The following is an 18,205-nucleotide window of genomic DNA, read 5'->3' as shown; positions in this document are numbered from 1 at the left end:
TAGACCTGCCATGTCAGGAAACACAGGCACATTCTGTTTTCAGATCGTACATCACCCAGCATCTTCAGCCATTGCTGTTTGCTCTTCTCACAGGACGATCATCTACCTCTCCATTGTGTATGTGGTTGGCCATCTGATAAAGTCAGTCGGCGCAATTCCATCCCTAGGGAACCAGGTTGTTCATGTGTAAGTAGCTGTTGAAGCTGCAATGCTGTTGCAATGGTAGTTGGTTTACCCAGTACTGTCAGTTGTTTCACCACCATCAGGTGAGCAGTTTGGGGGCTATGCACAGGTTGTTTTTATCAGGGAAAGGTTTGGGATGTCTGGGTAAGAGCGGAAGGGGGAAGCTGAAAGCTAGAGTGTGAATCCAGCAGGAGTTGGAAACCACCACAAAGACTTTGAACCCTTTGAGAAAGGGACATCTGATTGCCCCTCTCTGTTACATCATGTCACTGCAGTTCGGTCTTCCCCATCCCAGCTGCCTGTACCAGGCTCCTTCATCCTCCCCGCCCCCCCCAAATCCTTCCGTTTCCTCATTGGCATTGTTGCCTGTCTCAGCAGCTCTGTGTGAATAGGAACACAAAAATCCTGTAGGAGATGCAACCTGATCCATAACAGAGGAATGATCCATCTTCTCCAGGCTACTACCCTTCTTGCCCTCTAGATTCATAACTGATAGGCTTAGTTCCCCAGCTGGCATCTCTGAAACCACGAAGATGTTTTGGCCTAGGTTGCCACAGCTCTGAAAATGTGAATACACAGGCAGGAGCACATCTCATTTACAGAACAGCTTCCTGATGTCCCAGACTTGGCCAGTCCTGACACTCCTGTTCCCTAGAGAAATAATTTAGAGGACCAACAATGTGATTTTGAGGAGCACTGGGAGGTAGAAAGCACCCAAAAATAATGCTAATCCAACCCTTTCATCTTACCTAGGCTGGAAATCCTATAGGCAGTCGCTTTTTTGTTCTTTTTTCCCCACTTGATCTCTGCAATCTCTTGTTTTTGTGTGAGTCAAAAATATGAAAATAATCCCACAGATGTTTGATCTGTTATGTCTGATAGGACCTCAGAGCAGTGAGAAACTGAGAAAAACTGTTTTGTTAATTGACTGGTACCAAATATAGACATTCTTTTTCACGCTTAGCTTGCTCATCTTCTTTGCCCATGTGCAAAAGACAGAGATACTGGAGAAATCATGGTTGGGTGACACTAAAATGCTCTCCTAAGTGCTGTAAAGGTTCTGCAATGGTGATATTTTTGTCCTTGCATGAAGGGTCCTGTCTATGACTGGTCTGTTTTTGATCGCCCTTGGAACAGGAGGTATCAAGCCCTGTGTCTCTGCATTTGGTGGGGACCAGTTTGAAGAGGAACATGTAAGATTTCCTTTCTTTCCTAAAATCTGCAGTGTGTGATTACTTTATGAGGATGTTTGTAATCAAATCCTGTTATAATAGAATACGAGCAGTTTGCTAGAAAAAAAATGTAGATAGGATGCTTCATAGGATGGTTTGCATGAGACTTAAGAGAATCAGGATGGCTCAGGAAAGGGAAATGACAACAGGACAGAGATGACATTGGGATAGATAGGTCATAATTGCATTAAATAATCTAAATGCTAATTGGATGTTGGAGTATTTGGAAGATCCTGTACAACATACCATGGAAAGGCAGCTACTTCTGAGCCAGCTTAATAGGGGTGATAATGCACTGCAATGCAATATAGTGAATGAAAGATGAAATTTTATTGTCAGTCCCTATGCTTTCTTGGAAAGCTTCTCTCAAAACAGCTATTAGTAATAGTCTGCATCTTAAATGTTCAGAAAGAACTATAGGAAATTCCAGCATTTCCGATGTAGTTCTAGTACCAAATATAGCCAAAAAGTTGAAATATGTCGTTTTCACAGAATAGAAGGTTTTGAAGAATTGCGGTTTGCACTTGGCAAAATGTTTTTTTAGCTCTATTTGTAGTGCATCTGTTGAACTGTAGTCTAGGTGCTTCATGTCCTCATTCTGCATCATAAGCACTTGGATCCCACCTGGCTTTCGTGTCCAGTAAGACGCTGATCTCAGAACTCCCATTATGCAACACAAGGGCTCAATCAGGGATGAGGTGGTGCTTAAAGGAGCAAAGAGGATCAGGAGATACTACTGCAGCACAGACAAGGAAACATTTTAAAACTGACTTGAAATTAGATGGTTTGATTTGTTTTGACCTAATACACAAGTAAAAATTTTGTTTTTCTCAATGAATAATATTCAAATCAACTTCTGTGCATGACATAGATCTTCAAATATGTAAGAGGCCAGTACAAGGAAGGGACTAATTGTTCCAGTCTGTGAAGAGTAGGCTTAAATTCAAGAAGGATGATTTAGGATAGACTTTCCAAGAGTAGGTCCAGAGAAGTCCTGGACTAGACTGGGGCTGTTGGAAGTCCCCAACAGCAGAGGCATTGAAGAAGGACATTAGACAATGGTCCAGCAGGAAAGGCACTGGTAGGGTTGGTTGTACCTTGGACAAAGGCTGGCCCCTGGGGATGGGAGCCAGGTGTTGTCTTTTGCAAAGCCCCAGTATATGGTCAGCATTTAAAAAGTGAATAATATAGACTAGAATGTTTGTTTTAAAATTTGGAGAAGATTTGTGCTTTCTGCACCTGAACTGGGTGATACTGAAGCCATACAGTTGGTGACTAAGGTGTACTAAGCAGAAGCAAAGCTGAGATGTTTGATAGCCACTTGTTCCAAGCAGACCCTTGTGCAGGCATGTCCAGCCTGTGCATTAGAGGACACTGCAGCAGCGGGAGCAGCAATCAGCTGGCAGTCACCAGCCTCCTCAGCTGGCAAAGCCCTGACTGAGAGCAGGCCGCTGTACAACGCTGCTCAGCGCTCCAGGAATATGCCCGGTGCATACTGACGTGTGGGCATCCCTGCTAACAGCACCGATAGCTGTCCCGAAAGGATTGCCACAGGTGTTACAGCAGCCTTTTCAGAAGTACTACTTTTATGAATATTAATGATTAATAATGTTTATCCAGCATCTTTCAATTACCAGCTAATTACAGTATGATAATATGTACCACTTATCTTCTGAGTGTTTTGTAGACTTCAGCTAATGAATCTCAGCACCCCAGTCAGGCGCACAAGTATTATTATCCCAGACTTACCACTACAGCTGAGTTACAGAGAAAATACTGAATTACCTATGGTTGTGGGGGTCTGTGCCCATTCTCCGGTATTCAGACTACACCTTTCCAACAAATTTATCAAATGCTAAGGCTCAAATATTTACCTGTGTGTTGCCTTCATGAGAAATCAATTTAGAAAAAGAAAACTGTTAAAAGGCTTCTGATAAGGACAACATTCTACTCCATTCTTTTTAGAGTAGAAATATTGTATTTTACCATTTTGAAATTACTTTGCCTTTCAGAAAAAAGAAAAAAGATTTTATGCGATGTGATAGAGAATTTAAGTCTTCAAAATGGGAATGAGAGGTTTTGGTTTTATAAGGAATGAAATGTTTGGGGCCAATCAAAATGTTTCTTCCCTTCAGAGCTGTTTGAGGGGGAGTCATTATGTTTTTCATATCTTGTCCTACCTGGAGTGGAAGAAGTTTTGATAACTCCCAATGAAATGAAGAATTTAGTTCTTCCTCAGTTTGCAGGGCAACAATAAACTTCATCTGAGCCATTAAGTGCACAGGCTCACTTGTTCCATCTGGAAACCAGAGATGTGGTAGTTCTGAACAAATATTTATATATAAATATATGTAAGACTTTAATATAATTTTTATATATAAATACATACTATTTTATATATATGTATAGTGTGTATATGTGTATGTATATCTATCTATCTATATATAAAAAAAAGGAAAAGTGGCCCTGCATATTCCCACATAGAGACAAATATAGATTTTGAGGTAAATGCACACCACAGTCTAGTTTTCCTTAAAATACTTTTATGTAATATCCTTGGAGCTGCCACTTTGAGAACAGTACTACTGCAAACAGCGATGGAGACCACTGGTTCAGCAGGAGGTCAGATAGGGAAAATGGATTTATCTGCAGGAGATTTCTAAGCATCTTTGTCTATACGATTAGCAGTCCAGGCTAAAAATGCCTGAATAGAATAATATTTGCAATATGTTATATAAATGCACAGGCTGCTGTGCATATTAATTAAGGACCAAAGCTGCTTTCAAACAATGTGATATGGTTTTTAAGGTACTAAATAGCTCTTTCTCTTTGTTTCTTTATTTTCCTGTTGCCATGGAGATCAGGATTATCATGTATAGTACCTTTTTCTCAAATTAGCTAATCCAAATCATGTTATTAATGTACGTCTGCTCTAAAGATTAAGAAAGCAAGGAGGGAATTCTTTTTTTCCAATCAGCGCAACTTGCAAGCTGCTAGGTCATTGTTTTTGTACTCACTTCTGCTTCTCTGACCATTTTTTCCCATAACTGAAATCTGTAAATGTGTGAAATAAGATGCCCCAAATTCTTTATGCATCACTATCCTCTTATTTTACCAACCCGTTGCTTTTGGTAACTGTTGCTCTAGACTTTATCATGCCGAGAGCTGTGTGCTTGTGTCCTGTTCAGCTTATGGAAATTCAAAATTGCTCAGATGCGAAGGGCTGTAGATAGGGCAGGAGAATGTGGCTAGAAGACAGCAGGATTGAGGACTGCTCCGCACCACCTCTGTCAAATCATGGCAGTGCTACACCAGGATCGGGGGAGACTGCTGAGGCTAGTCATTTCTTTAGGATTTCTTTATGATGGGAAATAGCTGGTCATAAAAGTAGAATAAAGTATACTTCTATTAACGTAGTGTAGCAGTGGAAAATACCAAGTAATCAAAAAAATCAGCAAAGACAGAAATGGAGTTTTGGAGATAATAAAGACCCAGTGCTGTTTGCTATTAACCATGGGAACAAGCCACAGGGATAACTTATAAAATAAAGGCTTACTAGTCCTTTAATCCAGGATAAATCATTTACAAGTAAAGTATGGATTAGTTTGTCTGGGGCTGACAAGTTTTAAACTTTTGTAAGGGCCAAGAGCCCAATCTGATGGGTCTTCATTGCTCTGCTGAGGTCAGACAAAAAAGCCCTTCATGCAAGCACAGGGACATCCAGCCCTCTTTGGTGAGCGGCAGTGGGAGGCGATGGGAGCTCTCTGAGGTCTTACCCTCACTGTCCCAGCACCCACATCACAAGGGGGTATAAGAAAAGCCCTTCGAGCAAGCTTCTGCTTGCCTCCCTTCCCTTGTAGTAATTCTCTGCTGTGATAAGAAGCTTCTTGCCATAGCAGATAGCAATATTTCCCATTGGCCACACTTTCAGTTGTGGGAAGTTTTGGTACTTTTGGGGATCCTTGGCTTCCTTCCTTAAGGGTTGTCCTCTTTAAGCTGTCTGCAGTTCTCCAGGCTTATTCCTGTTTTCCAGCCCTGTAATTATTGGAACTCAGGGAGTAGAAGGGAGCAGAACATGTTTTAGAAGAAGAGGCAAAGCAGGCCCCTGGAGAACTTCCTTACAGTGAGCTGAGTTAAAGCTTCACATTCAAATGATCCTCAGGTCACAGACACATGGTCAAGGTGCCCTAAGGAGCTCCCTGCCCTGTGCTGAGCCATGTCCCAGGTGATTTGCCCACTATGATAAGATGCTCTGGTGACAGCTGGGAGCTGAGCCTAGATATACATGGGATATCTTGGCTGCCTGGGCTTGGGCTGTCCTTAAATGCTGGTTTAACCAACTCAGATGCCCAGCTGTAGGAACAGCTGGCAGTGCAGAGGAGCATGGTGTAGGTCAGGTGGCCTTCTCCTCTTTAGCCAGTTCCCTGGCCTGCCCAGGCACAGGGGTGAGGTTTAGCTCTGTGTGTGTGTGTGTGTGTGTGTGTGTGTGTGTCCCCAAAGAAATCCCATAAGCAAGAAGAGATGGCTGTCAGTAGAGCGCCCTCACACGTCACTCCTGCTAAGAGGAGCAGACTTAGCATAGAAGTCTTTGATTCGTTCCGAATTATGCAGGGGGAAAGGAGATCAGCAGGAATCCTTTGTCTTTATGAATTGTAATTTGTTACAGCATTGGTTGAATTCTGAACTCTTTCTCTAAGAGTTAGTCCCTCCATCAGGCCCTTGATTTGCCCAAATAGATTTAATTTACCCTATTAGTTTGAGATTGGCTGGTCTCATCTTGGTAACCTCTCACTTGACACATCCTTCTCTTATTTGCTGTCACTCTCATCTATGCCCTCAGTACCAACTCCTCCAAATACACAGGTTTCTTTTTCTATTTCTACACTGGAGGAGAGGAGGGGAAAAAAGAGCTTAGACATGGGAACAAACAATGGGTGCCAAATTGGATTGAATTAGGTGACAGAGGATCTGAATCATGCTACTTGTTCTGAATAAGTAAATGCTTTTCCCCCTTCCAATTCCACAGCACTCTGGAAGCAGTGGCTTTTCTTCTGAAATGCCAAAAAGCCCCGAAGCGCTTCTCAAGTAACGTGAGCTGATTTGTGTGAGCATTTACCATCACCTGAACACAAGCTTGTTTGCTTAACATTTTATGCGCTGCGTGTCAATATTTACCCAGCCTTCCTAACAAGAGTATTGATAGTGTTCAATTTGCAAGCCCAATGCTGTGCGTTAGCCATGACATTGATATTGTCTTTTCTTGTTTTAGACCTCGGAGAGAAGCAAGTTTTTTTCCGTCTTCTATTTATCCATTAATGCTGGAAGTCTGATCTCCACGTTTGTTACTCCTGTATTGAGAGGTCAGTGTTGATTTAGAATAAGCCAATAATTTAGCTGCCCTCTGACTACTCTGCTGTGCGTAGTTAGGCTCTTACAACAACTGAATGACAGAAATTACATTATCTCTGGAGTGGCCAGCGTATTGCATTTACGCCTTGTTAATCCTGCCGTAGCAGCGTAACGGATTTATGGGTACTAGCATATGAGTCACACAAACCATATTCCCCGCTGTATTTCAAAGCCAGCCTGAACTGTGGAATTAAAATATGGAAGGTGGAAAGACCTATATGGCCTAATCCTCCTCCCTGCCAGTGGAAGATTGTTCCCTGGTCTTGCCTGCAGGTAACCTCTGGGTGGGGGTTGACCCTGCTGTTCTGTGCAGGTGTTCAGGCTGAATGACTTAGCAGGGCTCGTTTTGGAGTCCTACCTTCTCCCCCATGCAGGGCGCTGCTGACTTCTGGAGGGCTCTGTACTTGCACCCAGGCTTGTCTGAGTGGGTTCGGTTGCAAGATTGCAGCCCTGAAGAACTAGCCTTGAAGACAAAGCCCAGGCCTGTGCCCCACTTACGGCCTACTTTGCATTCCAGCCAGCTCGCACAACCCCTTTTATTCCGTAGTTGTGCAGCACTCACTTCACTGTATCGCAGCACCTAGAAGCCAAGGAGATTGGCACCCTCTAAATACAGACCCGCAGGCAGAGGGAGAGCAGCAGTCCATAGGCAAAGGGGACAGCAGCAAGGTAGCCTTCATGCTCAGTAGCAAATTTTTTCATTCCATCCGAGGGCCACCAGGAAGTTTGCTTTGTTCAGAGTGGCTGTTTTAACAGGCTGTTCGTTTTACAAGGCAGTGGGCAATTGTGCTTCTCTTGTATTTATGCCAAAGCATACAGGCAGAGGCAAACTCTGTCTCTCTTGCTGTTTCTTTTACCAATGTCCTCATGTCCATATTCTGTTGGGAAGGGGCTGTTGCAAAATGTAATCAGTGGGTGGATGAAAATCTGGTTCCCTTTGGACATCAAAGTCTGCGCCAATATGGTGTAACAATAAACTAGTTGCAACATGGAAATGAGGGGAAGTGGATGGGAAAAGAGTAAGATTTCTGCAAAGCATGAAAGCTTTTCTTGGAAGAACATGAAATGCAGTTCATAGACATTTGGCAGAAATGTGGAATATATATATTTTTAGGTGCAGAAGTTCAGCAGTTTTAGCTCATGTTGCGTGTCGAAAGTTCAGTATGTCCATAACATTTTGCTGCCAGCTTTGGGTTTGGATTTCAGCTAATTCACTGAAAATGGGCAAATGAACACTATGCACGCACGCAGCTATGTGACTGACTGTGACTGCCCAGGGACAACAAATAGGGACAACTCAAGGTTTCACGGGTTGGTTTCCTGTTAACTATGTGGGCTTATTTTAGCCATATTTATTTGTTGTTGCTCCATTTAAGAATGCAATAGTTTATAGCCACTGGCACACCGACACAGACCTCACTGCTGGATTGCCGTTTACAACTGGATTTCTAAATTCACATTGTGTGAGAACTGAGCTAGGCCAAGAGGCGCAGGGTTTCAGAGCTCCCATGGTTAACCATATAGCTCAGATCAATCAAAGCCACATTCTGAAACCCTAGCTTCCTGATAGCTCATAATATCATAAGATCTGAGGTCTGGGGCAGGCTAGCTCTAGTGAGATTGGGAAGGTGGAAAGAAAGAGAACTGGAGAAACTGGAGATGCAACTGGACCATTAAGTCTAATGCTGCACTCCCTCTTACTCCTCTGGAGTAGGGATACTGGCTTCACCTTGTCCACTGTAAGTTGATGTGAAAACAGATTCAGGATTTTAGCTCAATAATTCATGCAGCTGGCATAAATAGTGCGGAAATACTGTACTGGTTATTTAGATCTAATCAAATACAGAATGCTCCCAGATTTTTAGTTAACCAGGTAGGAAGGTTGGGGTTTTTGTTTTCCAGTGGTGGGTTGTGGGTTTTTTTTTTTTTTTGCGCATTTACAGTTCCCACTATTTCTTTCTAACTATTCGTCTGCTCCTCCCCTCTTCCCAGCTACCATTCTCATCAATATCCCATTATCAGCTGCTGTTGCTGGCGGACACTAACCCTGCTTCCAAATTGTCTCTATCAAGGGAGGACAACTGTTTCAGGGAGATTCAATTCACAGAGTCAAGCACCAGCAAAGAAGATTTAAAGCCAGTGGAAGTGACTGATTTAGGGGAAGTAAATCAAAGGCCCAGGTAATATAAGTCTGAGTGTAATGAGATGCTTTTATTTCTGACTTCTTTTTAGGGGATGTGAAATGTTTTGGAGAGGATTGTTATGCACTGGCTTTTGGCGTCCCAGCAGCACTGATGGTGATAGCCCTTGGTAAGTGGAAACTACAGTGTTTAGAGCAGTAGTTAACCATTTGGGAATGCGTGGACAGATAAGAAAATGCACAAGTTCACCAGCTCTGGATGTATACTGTGATGCGAAACTCAAGGTTTTCAAGGTCATCCAACAATCACAAAGTTTTAGAACTATTAACTTAGAGTAACCCATTGCCACCCCACCTAAAGTGTTTCTTCAGCACAGATCACGATGGTAGTGTTAATCTTGTCTCCTCAAGTCCCTCTGATCTGCTTCCACCGTTGTCAAAGGCCAATGTTGTAATGAGATAATTCAGGACAACAAAGAAAATCTTCTGGTTCATTTCGGCTATGGCCCTCCTGCAGTCCTATATCATGACATTGGTAAGGGAGTTTTCTGGTAAGTGTTTTGTGATATATAATCGTTTTGTGCTACAGAACAAGGGGAGGCACCAAAATGATTCTCCTGGTATTTTGCAGCTTTGCCTGTGAACAGGTTTGGCCTTTGAGCTGCAATCTGAGCAGTCCTCAAAGTCCCCCAACTTACAGGAGAGTAGCTTAGCATGCCACTTTCAACATCTCCACATGCTTTTTGTAGCTTGGGACCGTCTTTAATGGCTCAGATGTTTGCTTCAGAATTTTTTTTTTGCCACGCAGAAATCCCCAAAGAGGAAGCTGAATGAGACATTGCTTTATTCTGAGCTGTCTCAGTTTGCTTGGCTGAAGTCATACGCACAATTACAGTGACAGCTTATTATTAAGTTGCAGTATTAAGCCCTTATTACGCAAGTGTCAGGAGGCAGCCGCAATCACCCTGTTTCCTAAAGCTTGCATCTTACCCCCATTAATGTACTGCCAATGTTTCTTCTTCAACCCCTGTCAAATACCTAGTCGTTTCCATATTCCTACTGTTATTCCTTGGTAGCCAATACAGAGGACACCCCATTAGCTTAATTTCACAGTTGCAAGCAACTGAGGGGAGCAGTCCCCTTATTACACTGCATTTGAGAGGGTTTGACACAGCATGGGGTGAGTTCTCATTCAGCTTGTTAGCTTAATTGAGAGACCAAGCAATTGTGTGATTTCACCTTAGCATCTGTGATTTGAAAAGTTGTTTCCCCAGGGAATGAGAATGTTGCTCTTTCCCCTCAAACTTCTATGAGAGAGAAGGATCAGGACCCTGGAGAAATGTCATCAGCTCACAGCTAATGTTACAGCAATTATTTTCAAAAAAGTGCGTGGTCATGGGCCCGAGAAGCTTCTCATTTCCCATGTGGCTTGTTCGTATCAGTTTAAGACAGCACAGGCTCTTCTGTGTGCCATTGTGTGATGAATGTTTCCAGCAGGGTAGCAGTTGCCCAGGGGAAAATGGACATGTAAATATTGCAGTTTCAGTGCGGGAATCAATTGAAATGTGTTTTCAGCTAGTGTTCTGCTGCCAGATTCCACAGTCTGCCTGGCAAAGCGGCTTCGTGTTCTTTTGTGACATGTTAAAATGCTCTTGGAAATGATTTCTTTGACTATGTGAGCAGCATGCAAAACTGCAGATAATACCCTTCCAGTCCTGACTGCCCTCCTGTGATGCTGGAAAGCGAGGTTAGGTCTAGAGGCAGAATGGAAGTTTTATAGAGTAAGATTTCCTGGGTTTCTTCAGTTTCTGACAGTTGGATGAGGATGGATACTGTCCAGTCTCAAATGCCAAAGCTGGTGCTAGAATCCCAGTTCTCAATGGAGACAATGGCATCTCCAGAAGGTATTTCAAGAAAGCTCATGAATCACCATTTGGAGACACCACCTACTCTACATGGAGATGCTAGAAATTAGGTGGTGCAGTTATGCACTTTGACTTTGGACAAGGATCTTTGAGTAGGATTCACCTAAAATGACTTCAGCAGCTTCTCTGATAGTTTTGCACGTCAAAACTGGATGTCAAGGGTCATCTTTGTAGTCAGAGAAGAGAAATGACGAGTCATCCCCAGTTTCCCAAGACACCTGCATTAGGACAGAAATGCCTGCTTCTCTCCATTGGCTGTGGACTGACCCTAGATGACTGGGTTAGCTTAAAGTGCTGAGGTTGGGCCTGATGGAGCCCACTCTCAGCTTCTGTGGTGCTTCTCCGTGTTAATGTCTTTGTAATTGCAATGCAGTCGAAGGCTCACAGAGAACAGGACAAATTGTCTGTAATCAGATAGCTCCATCTGTGACAGAGCTTTGAAGGCTTGCTCTATTGTTCTCTGTGCTTTGAGGGAGAAAAACAAGACAAAACAATGTCTTAAAATTTACATTCCTCTATGGAAGCCAAAACAGGTAATTTCTGTTAATGCCAGCATGTGATGCAGTGACCTTCATGAGCTGGATTGACAGTTCCCACTGAAATCTGTGTGAGATGCAAATATACAGAGCCCAGGTTGGATCTGGATTCCTTCTCTCATAGTTGCAATGATTCAGAATGGGGTTCCAACACAGATATAACACATTAGATGCAGCAATTCAATGTAGATTGTTCAATAATTTTAGCCTAAAAAAACAGAAATAAGGGAGGATTTTCAAAGCATTAATTCCCAGTGTGAATCAGATGTGGAGATGCCTCTTGTTTCAGAACAGATCATGAGAAGATGGCAGTGACTTCCTGGGGATACCACAGCCTCTTGTAGAATATTGCATTTTGCATTAATGGACTCCTATATGTTTGCTTTGCTTGATGAAAGAACAGCCCTGTAAGTCCCAGGGCAGAGGATTTCTGTTGAAAACAGGGCGGAGGGTGGATGGTCCTCCACAGGAACCAGTACATGATTAAGCCCTTAGTCACATGAATTCCCATTTGGATTATAATATTTTTCAGTTGTGTTCATTGCTGGAAGTGGACTGTACAGAAAAACACCACCGCAAGGGAACGTCTTACTTGAAGTGTGCAAATGCATTGGAGTAAGTGCATGCCGTTCCCTTCTTTTTCATGCATGACTCCGAGACTATGGGTCAGAAAAGTGCAAAGGGAATTTGGAGGTGGCATTTTGGGTTCTTCTATATGTTGCTCCTGGATGTCTTGCTGATGAGCTGTAAGAAATAAGGAACACATTTAGGGCCTAGTTTGTCCTTCCTTCAGTATTTCAATTGTTTTTCTTTACTCTTTGAATTGTTCTGCTGATGTGAGCAGAACCACTAGTGAGGGCTGCTGGTGATAACTGAACTGAAAGGAAAATTCAGAAACCTGCAGAGTATCAGAAATATGACTCAATTTTTTTCAGCTGAATAACTTTACTGAAGTTTATCAGTTCAGGAGACAGTAATAGTATGCATTACTATTAAGCACATCCAGCATGTTAATGTAAATGAAAGAGACACCTGCTGAAGTCACATTATAACCTTATCAACTATCTTTCATAGTGTATGAGCTGAATACAGTGTATGGAAAAGTACTCTCTTAGTGTTAGGTGGGTAATAAGGTTTGTCTTTCAGGAAGCTGCTGTAAACAGCAGACGTTTACTCTTTGCCTAGGTCAATGCTAGTGACAGGCTGAGGTTTTCTTTTTCTTGATTCTTAAGTGAGGCGGCCACTCTTTTTCCTAGGGGCTGCTCAGTGGCTGGAGTGCACAGCATAAACAAACCAGTTACCTAACTGGTGTCACTTGATTTCTCCTGCAATGAGAAACCAACATGAAAGATGGTCTAGGATTGACTGAGACATGGGTCACAGCAGGAATATACAAAGAAAGACCTACAGAACAAGATACAAGCGTGAATTCTGATTTTGACATTGCTGTGGCTAATGAGGCATTTCTCCCCTAGCACAGTGGTCAATCCAAAAGGCACCTTTCAGAAAATAAAAGAAGATTTTTAAAGCTTTATTATGTAGCAAGTTTTAAATCAAGCAGGAAACAATCTTTGGGGGCCAGTATCAGATCTGTCTTTGAAAGACAAGCACAGAAGGTAGTTCATTCCCACATTTACTCTGCTAATGTCGCAGAAATCTTCCTTCAGAGAATTGGTCATAAAGGATCCTGTCCTGCACATGTAGATATCAGAAGTGTCCAGCAAAACCTCCACAATTATCTGGAGCTGCTTATGTCTGGGGATTGGGAAGGCAGCCTTGAGCTGGGAATCTGAGAAGGGCAGGCAAGTAAGGCCTCTGAAGGGCAAAGGAAACAGTTAAACTAGGTGGCACACATGCAGGAGTTGTTACTCACCTGTTTTTCCTCCCTAGTTTGCTATCAAAAACCGGCTGAAAAACCGCTCCCGTCAGATTCCAAAGAGAGATCACTGGCTAGACTGGGCGTCAGAAAAATACTCAGTAAGTAATGCCTTACCTGGCAAGTGCTTAGTGGAAGGGGGAAGGAGGGCAGAAGGCATAAAACTGGCCTTGCTACGTGGCACACCACTCCTTGCATGTATTGTGCTCTCATTTTGCCTGTCCATTCCCACATCTGTACTCTCCTGACCCTTAATGGACAGTTTAGGTGCTGCACTGAAATGCAGAAATGCAAATATGTCCAGTATCATGAATACGTGCAATGAAAAATTGCCATGCAACTCTCTGGAAAGAAATAGGAGCTCTCATGCTTTGTAGCTTCAAGTTCTTATTGATTCTTCACCCCTATCTTACCTTTTTGCCTATTCCCTTTGTAGAAAAAACTGATCGGTGAGGTTAAAATGTTGACGCGCGTTCTCTTCCTCTTCATACCACTGCCGATGTTCTGGGCCCTGTTTGATCAACAGGTACAGTACAGTGTGCCATGGGCTGGGCTGCCAGGCTGGGTTTGCACCCATCGCGCCAGGGTAACTGGATTCTCCTAACGCTGCAGTGTCCTGGGGACACAGAGCTGCACGCTTCAACCGTGCATCCACGGGCTTGTTAAGGCAGCACCTGCCATCACTGCTGGTCATGCCTTCACAGTCCTGCCTCATATCTTGAATGGGAGGATGAGAAGAAAGTGTGTGCCATGCCCACTGACAGGAGATAAAGGCATTAAAGAGAAGGCAAGGAGTAAGGGAAAGGGGAAATAAGACCTCCAGCACGGTTGTCGTCTTTGTCCCCCCGTTTTCTAGGCCCATAGGACATCCTGAAGGCTTCACAGCTGTCTCTTTTCTCCTTAGGGATCCAGGTGGACTTTACAAGCCACAAAGATGAATGCTGATTTTGTAAGTACTTAATGTCACCAGGGATGATAAAACTAGTCATAACATCACTGCTCTTGTTTTTAATGGGAGACTTGCAATACTAAGAGCTTCTGCTTAATGAGTCTGTACGAGTTGCACTTCTGGTGATTAGAAGAGAAAGGCTCTAGGTGGCCATATGCAATTCATCACTGCACATCTTGGCAAGGAGTGAGGGCTGGGGAGCCATCAGCAGCCTGCAGAGTTGGGAGTGCTTAAGTATTGACAACTAGTTGCTCTGTGACCTTGAGCAAGCTACTTATCAGCTCAGGTAGGGTTTCCAGCCTGCTACCCCCACTGAAGACAGGGAAGTCAGACAAAGTTCACGCAGCCGTTATGAGGTGTAATTAAAGCTACTGTAGTTGTATACTTCTGCTGCGGCATAGTTGGTGATACGTTAATGAAGACTCTAGCAGTCAGCAGGAATCCTGTGTAAAGGGCTGAGATGTGGTGAGGATTAATTAGTTTAGTAGCCGTAAAGTACTTCAAAGATGCAAATGGCAAATGGTACAAGATGCAGTGACAGATAAATGTGGATGAGCTGTCTGCCTAAAGATTTTGCCATACAGGGCCTTTCCAGACATATATGTTTTAATAGGCCACCCGTGTCTTACCTTTGGATGGTCAGGTCAGTATTTAGGGCTATAAATGCCCATTTTACACTTTAAATCCCAAAATATGAGCCCTTCTATGTCACTCCCATTAGATATTGGACTCTCAGCATGTGATACTCATTAAGCTTAATTAATTCAAATGAGGCATGAAAAAGACTACACCTTGAGTAATATTTTATCCACCCCAGAAAGAAAAAACAATGAAAGTTCATGCAGTCTTTGTGATGTGTATCTAGAAACTTTGTTGTATGCTGTTGTGCTAGCATGCATTTAGTGATCCATTAACAAAGCATTTAAGAATCGCCAGAGGTTGCTTATTAAGCTCTCCCTGGTGGAGAAGAAAACTGTTTGGTCTTTTTTTTGTCATACCAGCTTGGATGGATTTTTGGCATGTGTTTCAGTCTGATTCTCTTTCCACAACCATGGAGAATTGCCCCAACCTATGAAGGTGAGAATTAACTGCAACATTGGGGTGATTCCTCCGTTAGACTTATTGTAGTTCATGTTTGCAAAATTCCCCTTTCTTCCCTTCTCCAGCTGAAGTGCTCAGCTAGGGTAGCCATAGTTAACAGGAAATGATTTAGTGGGAGATGAGGGGTTTGCAGGCTTCTTTCCTATGCCACATTTGTATAGTGTGCACAAAGTGGCAGAAGGAAAGAGTATTTGCCTCATCTGTTTAATTGCAAGGCGGCTTTGCTGTGCCCTACGCTTTCTGCTCTCCCAGGAGGCTGCTGCTGGCAGAGACAGCCAGTCATTTTATATTCAGCTCAGGACAAGCCTGGCAGAGAGGAGACAAACCCCCACAGTGCTTTCTCGGAAAGATATTACCTCCTTCCTATTTTTTCCCCCTTTTCTCCTAATCCTAATTTAAAATGAAAAGCACTGCAGGGAGTTCAGACAAACACCGGCCCCTTTCTGGAGACAGCTGACCTGTCCCTTTTGTGGGTCTGGGATTCCCCCATCCATCCCCATTGACCTTGCCTGGTCATGGGGGCTAAGCACACCAGTGTGAGGGTGAGGCAGCCCTTACAGATTCAAGGACTGTTGGCTTAAACTGAGAAGTTGAACAGGTGACCAAAATCCAAAGGCTATTTTGGTCCCTGTGGATGGAGGAAAGAGGTGTTTTTACAGCCCACCGTCTCAGGGCTTTTGCTGTCCTTTCAGGGTGTTTGGACCAAATACAAACAGATCTTAGAAGGTCCTGAAGCTTGAGAGCAGTCAGTTGGACTTTTCTCATTATAGAAGCAGAGAGGGAGGAAGGTCTAAATCCACATCCTGGCTCAGACTCCAACGTGCCTATTCCTTCCTACTCACCTAGTTCAGGGGTAATCCAGTTTGAAAGATGGGTCTCAGGATCTGTGATGGGCTGTGTCCCAGCTGCCATGTATCAAGAGCTTCCTTCTGCAAAACGATTCCCATCACTGTCCTTAGACAACAAGTGTCAAGAATGCAATATCAGCTACTAAAGCCAACACAAAGCATCTGAGGAAACCGTCTTTGCTGCGAAGGCCTATACTGTGGGCTGTTTGCTTATTTGCCATCAACCATATACACTGTTATTTTATGATGTTTATGAATCACTTGGAATGTCTTTTCATTTCAGGGAATATATGTCCTTCAGCCTGACCAAATGCAGGTAAAAGATACTGCAGGGTAGGAAATAACTCTTAGAAATGTTTTTTTCTTTTTCTGTCTTTCTTGTTTTTCTTGTGGGTCCAATGCTACTCTCTCTGCTACTTTTGAAGGTCATGGCAGTGCTCCCTGTGACCAATGTGGCATGGACTCTGTGCTATCATTTGCTAGCTGTTCCACAAGGTTAGCTATGGGGCTTCAGAAGTCCCTAAGGATGTCCTAACGTAGAAGTTGAATCCTGCAGAGTAATGCAGAGGTGCAGGGGGATATAAGCTTTACCTCCCCAGACCAGAAGCAGAACTGGGCCAACAAGTTCCAGATTAGGACATGCCACCACGATAGTGCTTCCAACAATGCCAATGTGTGGAATGTACAAATTGCATCTTCTTTTAATAGGTCTCTGTGCTGAGGTGAGCGTTGTATCTGGAGTACATTTTCCTTCCTCCCTTCCTGCAGGGCAGGTGAAACTTCGAAGGCTCCAAGACTGTAACATGTTGTGACAGTTGATTACGGTTTTTACGCAGAATAGCTCTGGAGAAATTGAAAGCTGTTCAATTCTCTGACATTTTCCTTCAAAACTGAGACTGAGTATCCCTCTCTGCTTGTTCTCCTAAGTTACTCTGGCGTTTTTTTGCTCTCCCACTGCTGGCTGGCAAACAGGCTCTGCCCTTCTGGGAGAAATGCAATTCCTGAGGGATTCCCAAACCATGTGGAAGTGCAGGAGCTTGGCAGTCTCACAGAATAGTGCCTGTTCCTCTGGAATTTTGCTGAAGTCCCAAGATGTTTCCATCACTGCTGATTTGTTGTTAGGTCCCACTGCAGCGCCGAAGTTCACTAGCCTCTTGTCAGTGGGTTTTATACTCTTTAAAAACATAACGCCTCAGTTTTCTCTTCAGGGAAATTGGGTCGGTGATGCTTGCTTACCTCTTAGAGTGGAGGACATGAACAAAATGTATTTGTGCCTGTGAAACCTAAATAGGAGAAGCCATTGAAGTGCAAACTATGATTATATTTTTAAAGGAGGTTTTAAAGCTTTTGTTCATGTCCTTTCTTTAATGGAATTATTTCTGGAGGACAGTGCTTTACGAGTTTAATTACTGAAAGTTGCTTTCTAGTCACTAAACTCACATTGTTTTGTATTGCAGTTCTTAAATCCACTTCTTATTCTTGTCTTCATCCCGATTTTTGACCTTGGGCTCTACCCACTTATAAACATGTGCAAATTTAATTTCACGTAAGTACTTTGGGACCCTGCAGATGCCTTGGTTTTACTTCTGTAGCAGCAAGTGTGCAGAAGAATAGCTTTAAAGGAGCAGAAACAGAAATGCCCATTCACTCTATCCAGTACTTGCATCTACCGCAGCTTATCCGGCAGCATCACCATCTTCCATAGGCCTTGGAAATTTAAGAGTAAAATTTAATAATGTTGGACTCTGCTCTCATCTAAAGGGAAATGAGTTGGGAGTCCCCAGGGTAGAGCATCCTGTATTATTGTTGATCTCCTTGCCAGCATATTTTCCCTGAGAGACAATGTGGATAGTCCCTCTCTTAATTTCATCACCACATTCTTCATTGTATCTCCTATGCTACTCTGAGATAATTCTCTCCCTGCAGCTCCCCATAGGGCCAAATTAACTTTCCCATGTGGGTCACGTGGTCTTTTGAGAGCAGATGTCACATTAGGATCAGAAACA

At 43.2% G+C, this 18,205-nt stretch overlaps 1 protein-coding gene across 7 annotated transcripts in view; it reads left to right on the top strand.

Annotated features, from left to right (window-relative positions):
• Positions 1-18,205, top strand: part of SLC15A2 (solute carrier family 15 member 2) — a 67,259-nt gene that overhangs the window by 20,920 nt on the left and 28,134 nt on the right. For 4 of the 7 annotated variants that reach the window (XM_026118479.2, XM_026118480.2, XM_026118482.2 and 1 more), the window contains 10 exons: positions 94-186; positions 1,277-1,376; positions 6,685-6,775; positions 9,057-9,134; positions 11,958-12,040; positions 13,316-13,402; positions 13,738-13,827; positions 14,206-14,250; positions 16,483-16,515; positions 17,657-17,745. In XM_026118479.2, coding sequence (XP_025974264.2) covers positions 94-186; positions 1,277-1,376; positions 6,685-6,775; positions 9,057-9,134; positions 11,958-12,040; positions 13,316-13,402; positions 13,738-13,827; positions 14,206-14,250; positions 16,483-16,515; positions 17,657-17,745 — 789 coding nt within the window. The remainder of the gene's footprint in view (positions 1-93; positions 187-1,276; positions 1,377-6,684; positions 6,776-9,056; positions 9,135-11,957; positions 12,041-13,315; positions 13,403-13,737; positions 13,828-14,205; positions 14,251-16,482; positions 16,516-17,656; positions 17,746-18,205) is intronic. The other 3 variants (XM_026118483.2, XM_064514711.1, XM_064514710.1) reach the window with 2 other exon arrangements.

Source organism: Dromaius novaehollandiae, chromosome 7 (genome assembly GCF_036370855.1).
Source record: "Dromaius novaehollandiae isolate bDroNov1 chromosome 7, bDroNov1.hap1, whole genome shotgun sequence".
NCBI classification, from domain to species: domain Eukaryota; kingdom Metazoa; phylum Chordata; class Aves; order Casuariiformes; family Dromaiidae; genus Dromaius; species Dromaius novaehollandiae.
Note: the sequence above shows the minus strand (reverse complement) of the source record. Positions and strands in the feature narration are given on the sequence as shown.